Raw genomic sequence first — 20,151 nt, 5'->3', positions numbered from 1 at the left:
ACTTACCTTGTGCTGTGAGGGGCTAGTTGGTATGACATGATTACAAAACATAAAAACTGAGAAGGGAACAAGACGCAGAAGAGAGAGCTCGTCCTGTTTGTCTGTCTTCTGTGTCTTGTCAAATGCTCAATTTTATTTTTTGTCATCATTCTCACCATCATCAGCCTGATTATGCCCACTGCAGGGCAAAGGCCTCTCCCATGTATCTCCAATTAACCCCGTCCTTCGCCAGTTGCGGCCACCATATTCCCGCAAATTTCTTGATTTCATCCGCGCACCTAACTTTATGCCGCCCCCTGCTACGCTTGCCTTCTCTTGGAATCCACTCCGTTGCCCTTAAGGACCAGCGGTTATCTTGCTTTCGCATTACATGCCCTGCCCAAGCCCACTTCTGCTTGTTTATACAACTTAAATTCCTTAATTTCCCTTAAATTCAATGTCAGGATGTAATTGTTTTCGAAAAAAAATACATAAAACCACGCTTTGGGTGATGCCCAACGGATACACTAAATTTTTCTATCCCACATTTATACCCTCAACGAGCTGCTCAAGATATCAGTGCTGCGTGTATACTGTCTGAGCACTCGGCATATAGATCTTGGAAGATGAGTGCCAGACCCTGGCGGTGGTGAAAGGCATTTATTGCATGTTACTACATATAGAGAGGCAGTTTGGGAGGTGGCCCCTAGTGCGCCACCCCCCTCACAATACTAGGTGGGGTCCCTATTCCGGGACGCCATTTGACTCTACCGCCGCTCGGGCACGCCGGACCATGGCCTGTTGGGCCGGAAGTTCGTGGCAGCCGAGCAGGGCCGCCTCCCAGTCCTCTCGGGTTTGGTTGGGGTGGAGGGTGAGAGAAGGATTTTTCTGGCATGCCCACACCATATGGTAGGTGTCAGCCACCTCCGTACAGTATGGGCAGAGGCCAGAAAAGGAGGGGTCGAAGTGTTTCATGACTGCCGGGCACAGCAATGTATTTGTAAAAAGTCTTATCAGAAGACGCTCACCTGCTTTTCCCAGCCCCTTGAGGGGGGTCGGGTACTTGCAGTGAGAGTCTTTGCACCTGTTGGCAAATGCGCCCCAGTACGACCGATCACTCGGAAAATGACCCTCGGACTTTCTCGTTTATTCTCGATAATGCGTTGGCGAGAAGCGACCCGCCAAGACAGGGGCACGCCGTCGGAGTCATCTCTTAGAATACCCCTCCTCCGGGGTCTTGCCCATGTCGAACGATATCTTGAGCTCCTCGATGTTCTGCCAGGGCTGCTCCGTGCACTCACCAGTGGTGTCCGCCAAGTTAACGTCTAGGTACAGCCACGAGAAGTTTTGTCGTATGGGAAGTGCCGTAAAATAGTCCAGCTGCGCGTACGAAAAAAATAGCGTGGACACTTTGGCAACTGAATTGTGAGAGGCGAAAGGCGAGGACACTATGCCGCGACGACTTCCGGTGGATGTGACGTCAGACCGTTCCCGCGGCTATATCGATATCCAAATTATAAACCTTTCGGGGATCTTATGTGTTAATTACGCTTCATTACACATTTCTCCGTATAATCCGACGTTTTCCCGACCATTCTGTGACAACTATGCCGTGACGACTTCCGGTGGATGTGACGTCACACCGTTCCCGTGGTTATATCGACGTCCGCGCTACATTGATGCAATTTTGACGTTTTTGCCTATAAATAACTAATTAATCTACAGTCGTCCAACTTGGCTTCTAGGTTCATTTTTTCCTCCTCTATATGAAGCAGTCATTGGTGTTCTTGTATATTTTTTAGTTCTCGAGTTAAACGCGTGTGGCACGCTTTGTTAACGGACGACAGTGTGAAGCATTAAAGGCTTTCACCTTAAAACACGGCAGGATGTCCGGATTCTACTCTTCCACTAGTTGTGAAATGTCTTAACGCTATCATGTTCCTCCTACAGTGAGTACGTCCCACCCAAGAGGAGGACATACTCTTTGCAGGCGTGACTCTTCCACGGAGCACTTAGGAAACGAAAACAAGCTGCCGAACTCTCTCAGCAGCCTTACTTTACCTAGCAGGATGATGCTTCAAAATCTGAGTTAGCGGTATTGGCAGAACATTTTTTGCTTCTACACTGATTGCCTTCATGTTGGCTCTTTGAAATGTATCTGCCCGACACTTTTAGAGCCAAAGCTCTGCTTCAACACCAAGCTTGGAAAAGCCGCTTGGTGGCTGACATCTTGATCTTGAATAAACAAATAAAATGAATACTGCCGCGACTGGGGTTCGAACTCGAGGAGGCGCGAACAGATCAGCTTCGCTAGCCACTGCATGAGGCCATTATGCTGCTGACACTTTTTTTTTTCTTTATTGCATTATGCTGCTGACAAAGACGATCACACCTCGTGTTAAACTGCGACACTCTCGCCCTGTGCAACGCACATCTTCGTCTACATCAACTTCAATCTGCGGTGCCAACAGGTAAAATCCGATCAGCTTAACCTCGATCAGAACTTAACCTGAGTCTAATGTCGTCGCCAGATGGGCCGACGACCCAGCAAAGCAAAATCCTAAGCCAATGAGGCTAAACACGTATTTTCGCACGTCTACTCGGTTTAACTATACGCTAAAACGCTAGCACTTTTTTAATGCGTTCGCAAAAGAGCCCCATCTGTCCGTCCGTTAGTGTGAGAGAGGGAAAACGAAGAGTTGGTGGGCAGCGACGGATGGTGGTGGGATAGAGTGGAGGGGGAGTAAGCTGCGTGTCATAATAATTACTGGACTGGACCGGGATAAAGGAGCGGGGGTACGGTGTGTCACACGGTCACACCTTTAGCATACCGTGTACCGGGATACCACTACCGGTACCGGAGTACCGGGAGCTCGCGCGCAGCCAATGCGCATGCGCAAGTCGTCTTGACGGCGCCAGATGGCGCCACGTAACCGGCAGCTGCGCGCGCGCCAGCAGCATCGGGACCAATCAGCGCGCGCTCAGCGGTAGTGGGCGGACTCCCCGTACTCCGGTAACGGTAACGCCTAAATTCACTGTAGTAACGCTAACACGGTAAACGGTATGCCGTTTGCAGTCTCCAGCCGCTAGTGGTAGCGGCGGATCCGTTCGCGGGGAATGGTAACGCCAACTCAATCTCTGCCGCGTCAATCGTATTGATCATCTATAATTCTTTCGTTCCAATGCCGCATGAGCTTCGCGTGGGCGGAGCCAGTCTGGAGGACGAAAGTGAGGGTGGAGGTGGGTTGGTTTGTGGTGGGTGGTGGCTTATGTACGGTGAAAGCGGGCGCTGGTTGAAAGCGGGTTGGTAGTCAGTGTACACTCTTTAAAAAAAGTTAGTAAAAAGGTAGTAAGTTCAGCAGTTTCTATCTGGCTTCGTTTTACTACTTTTTATCAGCTATTCACTACCCTCTTCAAGGTATAGTTAGTAAGTAGCCTTTGCTACCTTTTTACTAACTATGGTCGCTAGTTACTATCTAAAATAAAGTCAAAGAACAAAAACTAACACAGACTATCGGGCTAATAAACTGGTTTTGTAACTAAACATTTCTGTAGGGGCATATGGTTAAGTAGACAAAGCTGTTTCTACAATCTCAACTTCACAATTAACGCTGGTATCTTAGCTCAACCGGCACGAGCCACTGGCCCGTAAATGAGAGTGATTTACGGGGTATATAAGACAGAAAGATTTGCCTACATGAGATTTGCCTACATGTGTGAAATCAATTGGTGCGCGGCTACGGCCGCTTGTCTGTTTTTTCAGTCAGCGTCCGCTTCGGCGGACGTGGTTGTTGCTGCGACGCGCGTCTTTTCTTTCCCTTTTCTCTTTCCTCTGATCTTTTAACTCTCCTCTATCTGCACGTGGCAGCGGTGGTGGCTCGGCTGGAGCCAGCCGGCAGGCCCGTGCACTTTTCTTTTCATTCTTCTCTCAGTCGCAACAACAACAACAACAACACAACAACCTACATGTGAAAGCGCAGTGCGCGAGTGCGACTCTTTCTGATTCGTGCTTTTCCTGCATTCTGGACCTTTGTGTGCGCACGGTAAGGTTGACACCATCACCTCGCATAATTTCTACATGCTTAAACCTAAGTGTGTGATTTATGGCCAGCACGCTCTGACAGCTCTGTCTGGATTCAGGAATTAGTCAAATTTCGAGTATGCATAAATTATACGAGTCACGCCAGCACACCGTACGATGAATCTAGCAACATATGCGAGTTTCTGTTCATTTTCTTTGTAAGTACTACTAGCTTCCCGTTACTAATAATAACGCATTAAAAATAGCTATGGTTAAACCAGGCTGAACCTAGTAAGACGAGCGCAAGCAAATGGCCCGTCACGCGAGTTCCGGTAGTTGCGAGAGTGGCGTCGGCTGTGCTTACGCAGCTGTGGCGAGTCACGTGGCATGACGTCAGAGCCAAGCCTCCGCTCCTCCTGGTTTGAAGGTCAAATTTCATAGCCAGATGACCTTCAGCTGAGTACACGAGGAGTAGAGCTTTCGCTGTGAAAGAGCGCAAAGTAGATAGATACGCGCAACTTTTCGACCCTGAGAGACCGCCTTTTACTGACTTCACTTTACCTTCTGCAGTGCTATCCTATTGAAACCTGAACAGATATGAAATTTCTATACGCTAAACTAAAACATGTTTTCATCCTATGGGTGTGTTCCCTTATGGATGGAAATAAATGCATGCGGGGCCGCCGCCTCTGCCGCACGCTCTCCATCGCCTCTCTTTTTCTCTCCTCGTTGCTTTCGCAATCCTCCAGGTTTAACCAGAGCTAAACCACTGCCAACTTTTGACAATGCTTTACTATACACCACCTTACTTAATCCTTCCGTCACATTACCTTACTTTACACAGCCCTTATCTTCCACTGCACCTAGATTTATCTAACTTTAATTTATCTCAACTTCCTTTCCCTTGTCTCCCCTCACCTAATCTTATAGTTTACATTACCTGTCACCCCAACTTAATTCACCCACCTTATCTTGCTTTGCCTCACTTTACTTAATTCACTCACCTTACCTTACCATTTCCTAAGGTTACCTTGGATTCTACTGCTTTGACCCTTTCGTTAAGGGGCACCTTTTTGTCACATGAATATCTTGTTGGCCCGGGAAAATTAGGCTCCACACCGTAACCGAAAATTCCCCTGAGTTATTTAAGTTTCTGCAGCAGCGTGCAAACTGTATCCGGAAAAAGTGAGACAATTTCTGGTGTCAACATTCCCCTTCATTCTGAGGAAATTTCCTTTTCGCGAAATTTTCACTCTTAAATTATTCTGTAAAAAGAAGGGACGATATTCCACCAATGCAACATCACTTCCCAGGTAGCGGGTTTAGATGATGGCGTTTTTTTTTTAAACATACCTTTTCGATGAGGGTCACCTTGCTGTCCCAAAAAAAGACGTAGGACTTCGGGGGATCGCGATGAAGTCTTTTATAGATGTTGGCGGCAAACGCAGCATTCGAAGACTGCGGCAGGCGGTAAATCTGGCCCTCTTCGCAGGTCTGTAACCAATAAGAATGCGGGACTTTTGAAAGGGTGGGCCGCCTAGCAACGCCTTGCTCTAAGCAATCGGTCGCACTCCGCCTGCATGAATCGAGTCATGTCGCTCGTGCATCGTTCTCCTCAACGTGGCCTCCGTGATATAATGGAACGCGCCGCCGGAGATGATCCCAGAGGCCACGCCCTCAAGTCCTTGATAAAAAAGGTCTCTAAGAGATAGCGCTCCCTGCCCCAACTTCTCGACAACATTTTCATGCTCTATATGGCCGTCGCGCACCCGGAGTGAAGGCAGGTGGCTCAGTGGTTAGTGCGCTTGGCTACTGAGCCGGAGTATCCGGGTTCGAACCCGACTGCGGTGGCAGCGTTTCGATGGAGACGAAACACAAAAGGCGCCCGTGGTCTGTGCGATGTCAGTGCAGGCTAAAGTTCCTAGGTGGTCGACATTATTCCGGAGCCCTCCACTACGGCACCTATTCCTTACTTTCAGTACCTCCTTTACCCTTTCCCTTACGGCGCGGTTCAGGTGTCCACCAAGATATGTGAGAAAGATACTGTGCCATTACCTTTCCGAAAATAAATTGATAAATTGGTTTTTGAGGAAAGGAAATGGCGCAGTATCTGTCACACATCTCGGCGGACACCTGAACCACGCCGTAAGGGAAGGGAGGAAGGTGGGAGCGAAAGAAGAAAGAGAGAAAGAGGCGCCGTGGTGGAGGTCTCCGAAATAATTTCGACCACCTGGGGATCTTTAACGTGCACTGAAATCGCACAGCACACAGGCGCCTCTTGCGTGTTTCGCCTTCATCGAAACGCGGCCGCCGCAGTCGGGTTCGAGCCCGGGCACTCCGTCTCGGTAGACGAGCGCCTTACCACTGAGCCACCGCGGCGGGTTCCCAAAAACGAATTTTCAATTTTCAGGAAGCGTTCTATTCGCGCTTTTCTCCAAAGAGCGTTCATGCCGCCTCGCATATTCACTGATACAGTGGCCAGTCTGGCCAGCGTATACGCATACTATACCGCAGGAATGCGAAATATCCCGTGGTGGTGGTGGTCAAAAACATTTAGCGTGCATTAAATTTTTACAGAGAGGTGATTGGGGTAAGCCTTATTGGCCCTTTCCCCTCACAATGCTAGGTGGAGCCCCTATTCAGGGGCCCCATTGGCAACCAACGCCGCCCGCGTCCGGTGAACCAAGGCCTTTTGGGTCTTTAGGTCCTGACAGCCGAGCAGGGACGCCTCCCAGTCCTCTCTGGTGGGGTTGGGGTTGGGGGGGATAGATGGGTTTAATTGACACGCCCAAACCATGTGAAAGGTGTCAGCCACCTCCCCACAGAATTGGCACGTGCCATCAAAGGATGCGTTGAAATGTTTAAGTACCGCCGGGCACAGTACAGTGTTAGTGAGAATTTTGATGAGGAGGCGCTCGTCAGCGCGATTCAGTCCTTTACTATAGGGGCCGGGTAGCGTCGGTGCCCCTCCTTGTAGTAATCGGTGATGTGTTTGAATGTAAGGGCCAGATTGTCTGATTGGGAGTAGGCTTCCAGGGACAGGGAGATAACCCGGGGAGAGAGTGCGCGGGCGGCCTGATCGTTTCCTTGGAGTCCCTGGTGACCGGTGGCCGAAATCAGGTTACGTGGACTTGGATCTTCGCATCGGCAGCTATATTCTAGTATGCGCCAGGCAAGCGGGGGAGCCCAGCCCAACTCATAGTTCCGACAGGCTCCTCGCGAGTCGGTGATGATGTGTTTCGACTTGGGATTAGTGAGAGCCAGAGCAGTGGCAATCGCCTCCGCGTGTGTTGCGTTGTAGGCTTTGAAAGTGAGCCCGTTAACTGTGTTTGTATTGTGTACGACTGCGGCCGTGTACCACCCCCCGTGGTGTGGGCCGGCAACATCCACGTAATACACATGTTGTTGGTTACCATAGTATCGCGCCAACGCTTCCGCGCGCGAATGGCGACGACCGCTATGGTCTTCTCTGGACATGTTGCGGGGAAGAGGTCGGACCCGGAGGGCGCGTCTCCAGGGTTCTGGCACTCTCTCCCTTTCCTCAATATAGTAGTCATGTTTGATGTGTACCCGGTCCAAGAGGCGGCGACCGGACGTGGTCTGTGCAAGACGCGTGTATTGGTTGACTAAGTGGGCTTCTCGAAGCTCCCGGAATGTGTTTACCACGCCCAAGGCCAGAAGTCGCTGGTTGGGCGTGGCGACCGGGAGGTCGAGAGCCCGCTTGATGACTTTCCGGTGGATGACCTCCAGTTGGTCTTCATCGTGTTTGCGCAGGGGCAAGTAGGGGGTTGAGTAGAGGATTCTACTCGTTACTAAAGCATGGGCAAGCCGCAGTGCATCCTTGCTTCGTAATCCGCCTCGCTTGTTGGAGACCCGGCGGACCATGCGGCCCACCTGGTCTCCCACTGTGCGAAGTTTGGCTAGGGTGGTGTCGACCCTGCGTTGATGGTGTATGAAGAGACCAAGGACGCGGATCTCCTTGGACTCCCGGATCAGTCCCTCAACCGACGAGATTGGCTGGAAGGGGCTCCTTTTGAAGCGGAAAAGCCGCTTTTTTCTCGACTTGTATCCGACTATAGTATGCACATTTTTTCCCGCCCACTTTTCGTATAAGCCGCCGCGGTGGGCTCTCGGCTGGAGACCAGATAGACGCGGGTTCGATACCGGCCGCGGCAGTCGAATTTCAATGGAGGCGAAATTCTAGAGGCCCGTGTATGTGCGATGTCAGTGCACGTTAAGGAACCCCAGGTGGTCGAAATTTCCGGAGCCCTTCACTACGGCGACCCTCATATAGCCCTAGTCCCTTCGGGATGTTAAACCCCGTAAGCCAAACCGAACTTCCTTTCATGTTTTCCAACTTGTAGGATGCAGGGATAATCAGGAGAATGAGAAGCACGCTTGCTAGCCACTTCCGTAAAGGAACCATGATGACGAATTGAAGTGTGCCAATATCTATTCACATGTTGTATCTCATCAGGACGAGGCCTATTTTAACTGAAATCGAACTTTAGGAAATGCGAAAGAGCAACGAAACATTTATGGCCGCCACTTGCACCCGCCGCGGTGGCTCAGGGGTAAGGCACCCGTTTACCGAGCCGGAGTGACCGGGTTCGAATCCGACCGCTGAGGCCGCGTTTCGATGGAAAGGGGAACGCAAAAGGCGCCCGTGTGTTGTGCGATGTCAGTGCACGTTAAAGATCCCCAGGTGGTCGAAACCATTCCGGAGACCTCCACTACGGCACCTCTTTCTCTCTTTCTTCTTTCACTCCTACCTTCCTCCCTTCCCTTACATGTGAGATAGATACTGCGCGCGCCATTTCCGTTCCTCAAAAACCAATTTACCGCCACTTGCCATTCTCAGAAGCAGACTGCAACAACGTGAATTATTTTTTGGTTTCTGGTTGGTTGGTTTATGGGGTTTAACGTCCCAAAGCGTCTCAGGCTATGAGAGACGCCGTAGTGAAGGGCTCCGGAAATTTCGACCACCTGGGGTTGTTTAACGTGCACTGACATCGCATAGCACACGGGCCTCAAGAATTTCGCCTCCATCGAAATTCAACCGCCGTGGCCGGGATCGAACCCGCGTCTTTCGGGTCAGCAGCCGAACACCATAACCACTGAGCCACCGCGGCGGCTATTTTTTGGTTGCAGATCTATGAGGCCTATGAGGCTAGGTCCACACAGCCTGGACTGCCAGTTGGATATCACGGAGTGCTCAGTTGCCTCGACGTCATAACTGACGTCACGAGTTTGGATCGAGCAGCGGAGAAAAAATCTTCCATATTTGACTCCAAATTTCTCAGCAATAAATACACCTTTTGCTCCCGAACGAACGCAAAATTTTACTGAGGACGAAAATTGATTGAAGTTGTGTTGAGTGACCCCTAAGGGCTTTTAGCGACAGTGTGTAGGCATGGCAAAACGGTTTTGCGCGGGAACGTAAGCCAAGAGAAGGGTGCGGTAAAGACTCGTCACTGCTCTTACCGCGTCGATGTTGGTGAATCCCCTGTATCTGCAAGGGGTATGGTAGATCACCGACGTCAGATTCTGGAAGGTGCCAAATAGGTAGTAGAAGGCAGCCCCCATCTCTAGCGAAAGGCCGATGATGGCTTCGGGACCGACGTCTGGAGAGGACTCCATCATCAACTCTCCGTGCCGGATCTGCGCGGAGGAAGGAAAAAATGTAAAAATTGCGCGGACACAATGGCAACTTAAGTGTTGAGAGGCGAAAGCCGATGACATTATGCCGTGACGACTTCCGGTGGATGTGACGTCACACCGTTCCCGTTGCAATATCGATGTCTGCGCTATTTCGACGCAATTTCGAAATTTTTGTCTATAATTAATGAATTAATCTACAGTCATCGAACTTGGCTGATATATTCTTTTCTCCCCCTCTATCTGAAGCAACCATTCGTTTTCTCCTATCTTTTTCAGTTCCCGAGTTAACACGAGTGAAACGCTGCCAGAGGTGTGACACCCTCTGCTAACGGACGAGGGTATGAGTCATAAAAGGCTTTCGCTTTAATAGATACTTTAGCATAGCGCGTACCACTATACCGCAACCGCACACCAAGTACCGCAGCCGCGCACGCGCTGATTTAATCCTGACGCGGCAGGCGGGCGCGCTGCTGACGGGAATGTGGCGCCATCTGGCGCACTCAGAGCGATCTGCGCTAGGCGGTACGTGGCCTCCGTGATCCAAGCGAGCCGCCGGTGTAGATCGCGGCGGCCACGGGCGGTAGCATCTTATAGTGGGGTTCCTCCTAACTAATACGATAGCACTAGCAGTAGAAGACAAAAAACAGTAGCATGGGCCATGAAATTTGATCATTGGAGGGAGCGAAGTGACGTCACAAGACCGCGTAATTTTCATTGGCCAGAGGGAATGACGTCGCCAGAGAGGAAGTGACGTAATTTTTAGTAAAGGCATGAACGCTTCGAATGCTATCACACTTGCCAATGCGTAATGTAATTAGATGTCGAAGCGAATTTTAGACCGCAGCTCGTAGGCGCCCGCTCTTGGTTTGCGCGTCGTCATCGGCGTAACAGCCAGAGCTATAGCAAAGAGAAAGGAGGTTAGTGATCAGGAAATTAAAGGGAGAGTAACTTTTTCACTTTTTGGTGGACCGCTCAACTGCGCCGTGAGAGGATAGATGACGGCGGGAGTGAGAGAATAAACAAAGCGGTGCCATAGCGGAGGGCTCCGGAATAATTTCGGCCATGTGGGGATCTCACTCGCACGACAACGCCGGGTACTTCGGCTCAGTAGCTGGGTGTTGCGTGTCGACTTTCCAAACGCGTTTACAGATAGCCGCCCTGCTTAGAACGCCCACCGTAACCACCTACGACTTCGGAAGCAGACACCACAGCAACCCCTCCTTTTCATGCGGCACACATTCAAGGGTTTGTGAAAAACGACTCTCTGCCTTTACTAAATCAGAGTGAGAACTGCCAAAAAACTGCTAGTCCATTATCTCTCAGAAGAAAAGTATATAACAGCTGCATCTTACCGGTATTCAAAAAAAAGGGGGGGGGGGGGGGAGAAGCGTGGACGCTAGCGAAAAAAAAAACAGCTTAAATTGAGAACACAACAAGCTATGGAAAGGAAAATGATAGGTGTAACGTTACGAAACAAGAGGAGGACAGAGTGGTTCAGGGAACAATCGCAGGTTGATGGCATCTCAGTCGAAATCAAGAAGAAATAGACTTCGGCAGGACATGTGATGCGAATGCAAGATAACGGTTGGCCGTTAAAGGGTCCCTGAAAGGGGTGTCTGAGGTTGGCAAACAAATACTTGCATTATGTAGAGCGTAGGCCACTGAACGTTCATGCCGCGTACAATACATCAAAGGCGAGTAGATAATTTACAATACATTTTCAAAAACTACCTCTCCCGAGCCTCGCGGCGACCGGCGGCGGTGAACTTCCGCCCGAATCCGTACTCATTACGTCAGTTTGTACTCTTTACGTCACAAGTGCTGGGCTATGATTGGTTCGCGGTGCCAACGTGAAATCACGCATTTAACAAACTAGAAGCTCTAGATACTTCACACTCTTACTCTTTTCGGAAACATTTCGCATTTCAGCAAGCAGAGTTGTCGTTTATATGCATGTTTACGCAGTTATTGTGTGTTCGGTGTCAGAAATTAGTACTGCACTTCCGGTTTACAATGTTTTCGTCTGCTCGTGCCGCTTGTGTCACTCCGCCGGCGCCGACGTCGAACCGAATCGAGAATCGAGGTGCGATTTGGAGTCACCGCACTACTGATTTCTGTCGCGACCTCCGTCGCATGCGCAATCAAAATGGACCGGCCGTGCTGTGTCGTTGGTTGCAAAGCCAGGGTTCGGCAAGATGTTGCCCTTCGGCACTGTCTGCCGAAAGATGGAAGTGAGCGAGCCGTCGTCGTCGTCAGGATTCAGCGCTCGATTTCTGAACGGCGTGTCCTTAAAAGCTTGGCCGACGCGCTGCACCGATCGTCGCTTGCGAACTGCCGCCCCACTACAAGCAGGGAGACACGGGGCAGTGAGCATCGCTGCGCCGCCCTACCCAAGCTCCGCTCACAACCGGTGTCGCACTTCGCCGCCGTGCATCAATGCCTGAGCGCTGCTTGGGATGGTGTACAAATATCACAAGGCAAGATCGCCTTGTTATCAGAAATACTTCTCGAGCAGCGACAAAGCACGCCTGCTTATGTTGCGAGCTTTCGGCAACGGCACCGCTCGCGGGCGCTCAGGGCGACGAGCTCTGCTGCTGCCTGGCTGCCGTGGTCGTCGCTAGGCCTATTGCCTCTTCGGCATCGAAGCTGCAGCGGCCGGCGCTTCGGAAGTCGCCTGAGCTATAATACAAGGCTTACTCTACACATCGCTTTTCAGTCAACAGCATCATCTCACAATAAAATAATAGTATGGTCACTTTCCGTGACTCCTTCTGCAGCGAAGCGAGCGGGCGCCAGGCGAGTCGGAGCCCACGTCGGGCCAGCGGCAGCTGCGAGACGGTTGTGGCAAGAAATTTGCTCGTATCACAGTCGTTACCTTTACCAGCAGCTCAGTATTGGTCAGCGATCCTCAAAAATGACACATTTTTCACATTTCTTATCCCAGGGTTTATTATTTACGTCAAGAACACACTTTAGCTCGTTTTTATGTCGCCGGCAGACGGGATCCAGGCTGGCCGGCCGGCCGGCATGCTCGGCGTACATCACGTTCGCACAAGAAAATGCAAAGCAGCCATGATACCAGCGAGGATGCTTCCTAGATTCGAGCAACGAAAATATGTCTGTGCAAAAGTGGATCTTTCGGCAACGACACCGCCTGCGGCAACGCCGCGCGACGAACTGCGCGCTGGTCCCAGGCTGCCCTAGTCGTCGCTAGGCCTATCTGGTTTCGCATTGAAACCGCAGCTGACGGCGCTTCGGAAGTTGCCTGCGCTATAATAAAAGGCCTACTATTCACATCGCTTTACTGCGAACTCGTCCCATAATAAAAGATATGTTCGATTTCCACGATGCCTTCAGCAACGGAGCTAGCAGACGGTAGGCGAACCGCACCAAGTAGCAGCAGCACCAAATCGGCTGTTGGATGAAATTTGCTTGTATCGCAGTCATCACTTTTACCAGCAACTCGGTATTGGCCAACGATCGTCAGAAATTATGCATTTTTGACATGCATCTATCCAAGGGCTTGCTATGGACGAGAACAAACAATACTAGCGCGTTTTTCAGTCGCCGGTGGCCGGCATCAAGGCTGGCAGGCCGGTCCGGCGTGGCTCGGCCCCGAGCGCCCTGAGCAGCGCGCTGTACGGCATCATGACGCTGCCGCTCTCCGCACTCGTATTGGCTCCCGCTTCCCGTCGTTGCGTTTTCCGCGCGCGGCTTGTCGTAGACATCCAGCAGGTTGGACGCAGGCGACGAGCTGCGATCGGTTGTTACGACGTCGTTCACAACGGCGCGCCGCAGTGAATCGCACACACTTTTCGCGCATGTGTCCCCGCCTTAAGGCTGAAATCCCATTTCGGCACTCATCCGCAAAAGTCGTTCCTTCAGCTCGGGGTCTATAGTACGAGAGAAGCCGCAGCGAGGGTTGCGAGACACAGGTGAACATAGCAGACAGCGGGAAAGCGAGCGAGCGAGCGATCGAGCGAAAGAGCGCGTCAACCGGAAGTAAACAAACCGATCTCGTCGATGACGTATTTGTGGGCGGAGCATGGTCCCGGCCTGTAATCTTTATTTTTTTATGGTTTGCTCCGGTGTACGAGTTGAGAGGGAAAAGGCTGGTGGTCATTTTTAATAGCCATTATCTCTGGTTCCGCACAAGGTAGATCAAAAATTTTTGCGGTAGGATGATGGATCGTTCAATGTCTATCAATACTTCGACTTCTCTTTGCCTACATGGACACCGTTTCAGGGACCCTTTAAGATGAACGGGCTGGATTTCAACGGAAGGCAAGCATAGCAGGGCGCGGCGGAAGGTTAGGTGGGCGGAATAAGTTTGCGGGGATAGGGGGGCAGAGGCTGGCACAGGACAGGGTAATTGGAGAGGCCTTTGTTCTGCAGTGGGCGTAGTCAGGCAGTTGATGATAACTATTATGATTCAGACGGAAAGATGACAGATTAATCTGCCTGGTCAGTATATACCCACGTATTAGTACCAAAGCACTTACTCCAGACGTAACAACCTCGAGCCAGAATCTTGTCTTGCCTTGTGTTCCGAAGTAACCCGTACTAAGCTCGGCTTAGTTCGGAGGAGAGTCGCGCAAGCTGCAGGCAATGGGAGGAAGCTCGGGAAAGATCGGAGGCACGTGACGCTAGCTGCAGCCAATGGGAGAAAGCTCGGGAAAGATCGGAGGCACGTCACGCTAGCTGCAGCCAATGATAGGAGGACGTCGCGCCAGCTTCCACCCAGTGGAGAGGGGGTGGGACGACAAAGAGCGGGAAACGCGGTTCCGTGCACATACAGGTGTGCGTATGCCAGAAAGAAGAGATGAAGAGTGGACACATGCTTTCACAAGTCTAATCGGTTTAACTGCGCTAAAACACTACCACATTTTTGCCTACTTCTGCAAACTTGCTTCGCTTGCCTTACCCTGCTCTGTCTTACTTGCATTACTTGTATTACTAGTCTTGCCTTGCCCACATACACTAGCCTTCTTGTTTGCCCTCTCTTGGCTACCTGCCTGCCGCTGTGTCGTCGTCGATATTTACGACTCATCTTCATCACCGTAAACTCTTTAAAAGGTGCTGTGTTGTAGGGCGTGGTACAACTTACCAGTTCAGGGTAGGCTCTGTCCTTGGCCCGCAGCACGTCTGGAGGCACGGTCTTGCAAGTGGTGAAGTCTTCGTGTGATACCGTCGTGGTCATGGTGATGACAGTGTTCACGTAGTCATACCTGCGCCAGGTTGCAACTACACTAAGGCTTCGCAGTTCGAGTTTAGGAAGCAAAACGGCAGCCAACGGCAATTCGCCTTTTAGTCAGCGTAGAGTCCGCGTCATAGGCAACCCCAACGTACAAGGCGCTGATCGAGTGGTTTGATGCGATCTACAGAGGGTCTACATCGGTGTAGCACTTTTTTTTGAAGGTGCAGCACTTTCAAGGCTCTATAAATGGAAACCTCAAGATGGACAAGCAGTACAAATGAAAGAAAGAGGAAGGTGTGTACGTTTATGGGTGTTTAACGTCCCTTTGTGACTCCGGCTATGAGGGACGCCGTAGTGAAGGGCTCCGGAAATTTCGACTAGCTGGGGTTCTTTTATGTGCACTGACATCGCACAGCACACGGGCCTCTGGTATTTCGCCTCCATCGAAAAGCGACTGCCGTGGCCGGGATCGAACCCGCGTCTTTCGGGTAAGCGGCCGAGCACTATAACCACTGAGCCACCGCGGCGGCTGGGGTTATGGTGGGTTACGGATATGGTTAAGCATGGTTAAGCATGGGTTATGGTTAAGCATAGTTAAGCATGACTGTAAATGTAAAGCTGCCCTTAGATATACACTGTGCTGCGGATGAATGTCTATGGACAGCAACGTTGGTTAAAAATTAATTTCATGGTTGTTTCTGCACGCAGCCTAAAATAGATTTAAGTGCACTGACTGCAAGTGTATCAATCGTACAGTGAACAACTGAATCTGAAACCGACTGCCCCATATGCAAAGAAATCGGCTTCTTTTGTCCAAGGTTTCGCCAAGGTTTTCGCCAAGGTTTGCTAGTTTCTTTCTGCGTAAACTTTGACGGTGACTGTACAAGTGAGAACGAAAATACCAGCGATTATCTACTGGCGTTTACTTCGACCTCGTCGCTCTCCAGTAAGTGAAAATTAAAATTAAAATTCCCCTCAAGTTTTAGCAAGGAACTCTTCTCGCATATGATATGCAGGTTTGGGAGAGGACAGGTGTAGCAAACATAATCTTCTGAGTGGACACATGAACCATGACGAGAGGGAAAGGGTAAAAATATTCGTTAGTGGAGAGAAAAATCTTGGGGGGGACACATAACGCACGTGAAGAGTGGAATGCATAGCTTTGAAGACCCCCATTGTTGCTCCTTTGGTGTAGTCGTAGCCAGGAACTGGTTTTTAACCAGATTTTCCCGCCAATTTTTTAGCATGCGAGGGGGGATACACAGAGACATTACAACTATACAGGGGGACTAGATTCAAGTACCCACCACCACACAAAGCCCTCACGAGGGAGGAAGCAGTCGGCTGGCGTAGGCTACAAACAAACTCCTTCCCCAACTTGTACATCTATAACAAGATGTCACCAACACAATACAGAGCAAACTGCCCCTGGTGCGGCGACACACCCACACTATACCGCATCACATGGGAGTGCGAACGAAATAAAGCATTCCACCAACACGAATTCCCGAGTGCGGAGCAATGGGAGAGCCGGCTCACCAGCAGCGAGCTCGCGGCCCAAAGGGCCTTAGTGCGGCACGCTACTGATGCAGCGCGACTCAGTGGAGCCCTGGACTAGGGGCCCAACCTTGCTGAAGAGAAGCCTCAAGTCGCCGGCGCCACGAAAGACGACGGAGGCTTCGAATCCGCGAATCTCTTAAAAGATCCCAATAAAAGTTTTCTACTACTACTACTACTTCCCTCAAAATTTTTGCTTGCGTGTTTTCTTCCAAATATTGAGACGAGTTTGATTTGCCTAATCATGCGCGAATATGATATACCGATAGTGGCGCAGAAATCGCGCGCTGCACAGGCCAGGATTTGTAAATAGGACAGGGCCTTTTGGCCCGGGTAGTGCAAGCTCTTGAAGCTATACAGACACAAAATCCTTGCTTACGTGTTTTCTGTATGATGCATAAGACATATTTAACAGGGATTAGCGTGCTGAAATTGTCTGTACCAGGTAAATAATTTTTAATTGAATTTATCCCTCATCTGGTTTCAGCAGCGGTTTCGACAGCCAGACAGGGGTTTTGACGCCGTCTTGGACTTCAGGTAACACCAGGCATAAATGAATTTCGATAAAACCGCTGCTTCGTCATTTTCTTTCACTCCAACTTTTGCACCAGCTCACCTGCAACTATTGTGCTAGCCTGACAAGGTAATAAGCACTGATTAAGAGTCCCGTGGACTCAAGTCCAAGTTGACGTCATAGCCGCCGTCGGTTGTTGAAAGTGAAGCAGCGTGAGAAATTCAGAAGAAACTACTTACTAGGCGTAAGTGAATTATTCGTGTTTATTCACGTTTACTAATGTTATTGAGGATCTTTGTGAATAAGAGACCAAGTTTTCAAGTTTGCCTCTTTAAGATAGCGCCACCTGTATTCACCCGATGTAAGATGTGGTCTGGTGCAGGCAATCCTGAGGTCCCGCGCTAGGCCTATACGCTGGGCGGTTTCGTGGGGACTGCCATACTGATACGTCAATCCGGCGCTTACTTAAAAATCTGGAAATTAGTTATAGAAGCAGTGCGGTTGACCGAAATCATGCCGCCTTTGCCACACTGAAGCGCTAAAGCACTTCGTGCACACTCACTTCGTGAGCGTCTTCACAAATTCCTTATACTGGCGCCAAGCGTTGATGTCGTTGTATCGGTAAAGGCCGATACCCAGGAGCGTCTTTCCAACTTTATTGTCGGACGGCTCTGCTGTTTCAAATGATCTTTGGTGGTTCTTGAGAACCTGCAGAAGAATAGGAAAAAACCATGCCTTCAACGGTCGTCTACAGGTGTACTGTGAGGTCATGCATGATGTTAAGCACTGCGCAGCATGAAGGTGTAGCGGTTTGATTTTGTAGCGAACGTTACATTGGCCACGAACTTGCGATTTCGCTGTGGCGGTGCTCCGAGGAGCCAGAGACCGACCTTGAGCCGTTGCCTAGCAACCGCCGCAGCTGGCGGACGCCGCGCGCTTGCCGCGCCATCTGGCATGACGTCACACCGCGCGCCTCGCAGTGGAGCTGCCGCCGCCGTTTGGTATGACGTCATGCCGCTTGCCTCGTCGTTGCGTTCGCCTCCACTCGCTTCGCCCAAGGCTAACCAAACTATGCCTTAGCTTTCGCTACGTATATCCTGGCATAACCGAGCTAAGCCACTGCCAATTTTTATTGCGCACGCAATACTACATTCATGAACGGCCTTTCGCGTAGCGGCGGCCGGTAGCAACGTTTGACCTTTAGAATGACCTCTGACCTCATACCAGGGTGAGAGATGGGCGACCAAGTCGAGTCGTCGCGAAGCGGCGGCCGGTAGCCACGCGTGAGATTTAGAATGACCTATGGCGTCATGCCATGCCTAGTGACGTCATAGCGCGACGTCATACCACGGTGAGAGATGGGCTACTAAGTCGAGTCGTCGCGCAGCGGCGGCCGGTAGCCACGCGTGACCTGTAGACGCGGCGCACTGCGTTCATTTCGACGCGCCGCGCCGCGTTCCTCCCGTTAGAGGTGCTGCGCTCGCTTTCGCAACCTAGAAGGCTTAACCAAAACTAAGCCCCCGCCATTTTTTTTAGTTTTCATTTCATCGCTTTACTCAGTAGTAGCAGAGAGGACGCCGTTTCTCTGTTTCGTGATTTCTGATAGTCGTGGGCCAATGTGAATGATACAATGAAAAGCCTAAGCTGAGGAAAATGAATAATAGCGTATTATAGTAATTATACAACTGTGCGGTGTAGTGTGCAGTTGCGTGCGCATCGCGATTCCACCAACCATGCAGACAGTGTCAAGGCTTCGGGACTTGCTCTTCTTGCGAAACAATCTCTCAGAAGCAGCAAGTCGTTGGTCGTCGAGCGACAAAATCAAACTAATCGGAGCTGGCTGACACCTGGAAACTGAACCGCAAACCTACCAAGGAATGAATTACACTTACCCGAACGAGACACGACTGACCTCAGTACGCCTGTGTCGAAATATTAACAGTAGAGTCCCAGCTTATTAACGTCTGTGCGTGTTCAGCTTGACTGTGTTGGTAACACCGGCTAGCTCGGAGAGGAACCCCTACGCAGCTCTAGCGCGAATAATCAATCAAATACGTTATGTGTTGTGAAAAATGCAGCGTCAGAAAGAGGGACAAATAATGAAGCAAAAAAAGATGCACACACGACAGCCTACTATACCAAAATTATTTTATTTTGTAGCACAAGTAATTTTATACCTAATATTATACAGGCGTTATCAAGGACGATATAGGATAGAGAGTCGAAAAACTTGAAATTTGTAGTGCAAATGGCCAGTTTGTAAGCGCACCTCCCTTCTTTCCAAGAAATAGTGGGAGTTACTGAGTGAGGCTGATCATGCGCAGTTAATTGATCGGTCACCAGTCTCGTATGTTTTGGTTTAAGTAGCTCCATTATGTCGGTCCACATTCGACCGTGCGCAACGAATATTTTATTCACTAACGTTTCATTGTCATACAACACTGACCCGCCCCTTTTCGCCACGTTTCCATCCTACATTTTGGTGCGGTTCTTTTTTCCCGTGACGGCCCTTCTTATATAACTCCGGGCTTTTATTAGTTTTTACTTGTGGATTCTTTATTTTTATTTTGGGAATTGACTCCACCATAATCTGGCCTCAGTACAGAATTTGCCGCATTTCTTTCCGCATATAAAATTGCTTGTGCTACGAACCCAATGGGCATTGGAAGTCCCATGGACGTCCTGCGGATGTTTAGGATGTCTGCAGGACGTCCATGGGAGGTTCAGTGCCCATCGGGAAGTAGAGCCCACTTGGTAGTCAGCGTTCGTGCGACACGTTCCTTCTGCGTCATTATTGGCTAATGTTCCTTGAGCAGGTTTTCACAATGCAGTACCAACTATAGCAGGTAACCTCGCTTTTGCAGATATGCTAATTAATGAGTAAATAAAAGTTGTACTTCGTCGTTGACTACATTTAATGCATAAAATTGCGAGGACACTTTGGCAACTAAAGTGTTGAGAGGCGAAAGCCGAGGACACTATGCCGTGACGACTTCCGGTGGATGTGACGTTACACCGTTCCCGTGGCTATATCGATACCCAAATTATGCATCATTCGGTGATATTAAGTGTTAATTACGCTTAATTACACATTTTTCCATCTAATTTGACACAAATACGACATTTTCTCGACCATTCTGTGATAATTTTCACTATGCCGTGACGACTTCCGGTGGATGTGACGTCACACCGTTCCCGTGGCTATATCGACGTCCGCGCTAT

The 20,151-nt window shown here is 50.2% G+C and overlaps 1 protein-coding gene across 1 annotated transcript in view; it reads right to left on the bottom strand.

Moving 5' to 3' along the window:
* Nucleotides 1–1,137: 1,137 nt before the first annotated feature.
* The window catches only part of LOC149332477 (uncharacterized), a 33,263-nt gene continuing 14,249 nt past the window's right edge, over nt 1,138–20,151 (bottom strand). The window contains exons 5-9 of the mRNA XM_089557519.1: nt 17,492–17,637; nt 14,769–14,889; nt 9,485–9,661; nt 5,354–5,494; nt 1,138–1,359 (exon numbers count right to left, since the gene is read on the bottom strand). Of these exons, the coding sequence (XP_089413645.1) occupies nt 1,186–1,359; nt 5,354–5,494; nt 9,485–9,661; nt 14,769–14,889; nt 17,492–17,637 (759 nt within the window). The 3' untranslated portion in view covers nt 1,138–1,185. The remainder of the gene's footprint in view (nt 1,360–5,353; nt 5,495–9,484; nt 9,662–14,768; nt 14,890–17,491; nt 17,638–20,151) is intronic.

This window comes from Amblyomma mixtum, chromosome 8, assembly GCF_055824585.1.
Source record: "Amblyomma mixtum isolate Tamu chromosome 8, ASM5582458v1, whole genome shotgun sequence".
NCBI lineage: Eukaryota > Metazoa > Arthropoda > Arachnida > Ixodida > Ixodidae > Amblyomma > Amblyomma mixtum.
Note: the sequence above shows the minus strand (reverse complement) of the source record. Positions and strands in the feature narration are given on the sequence as shown.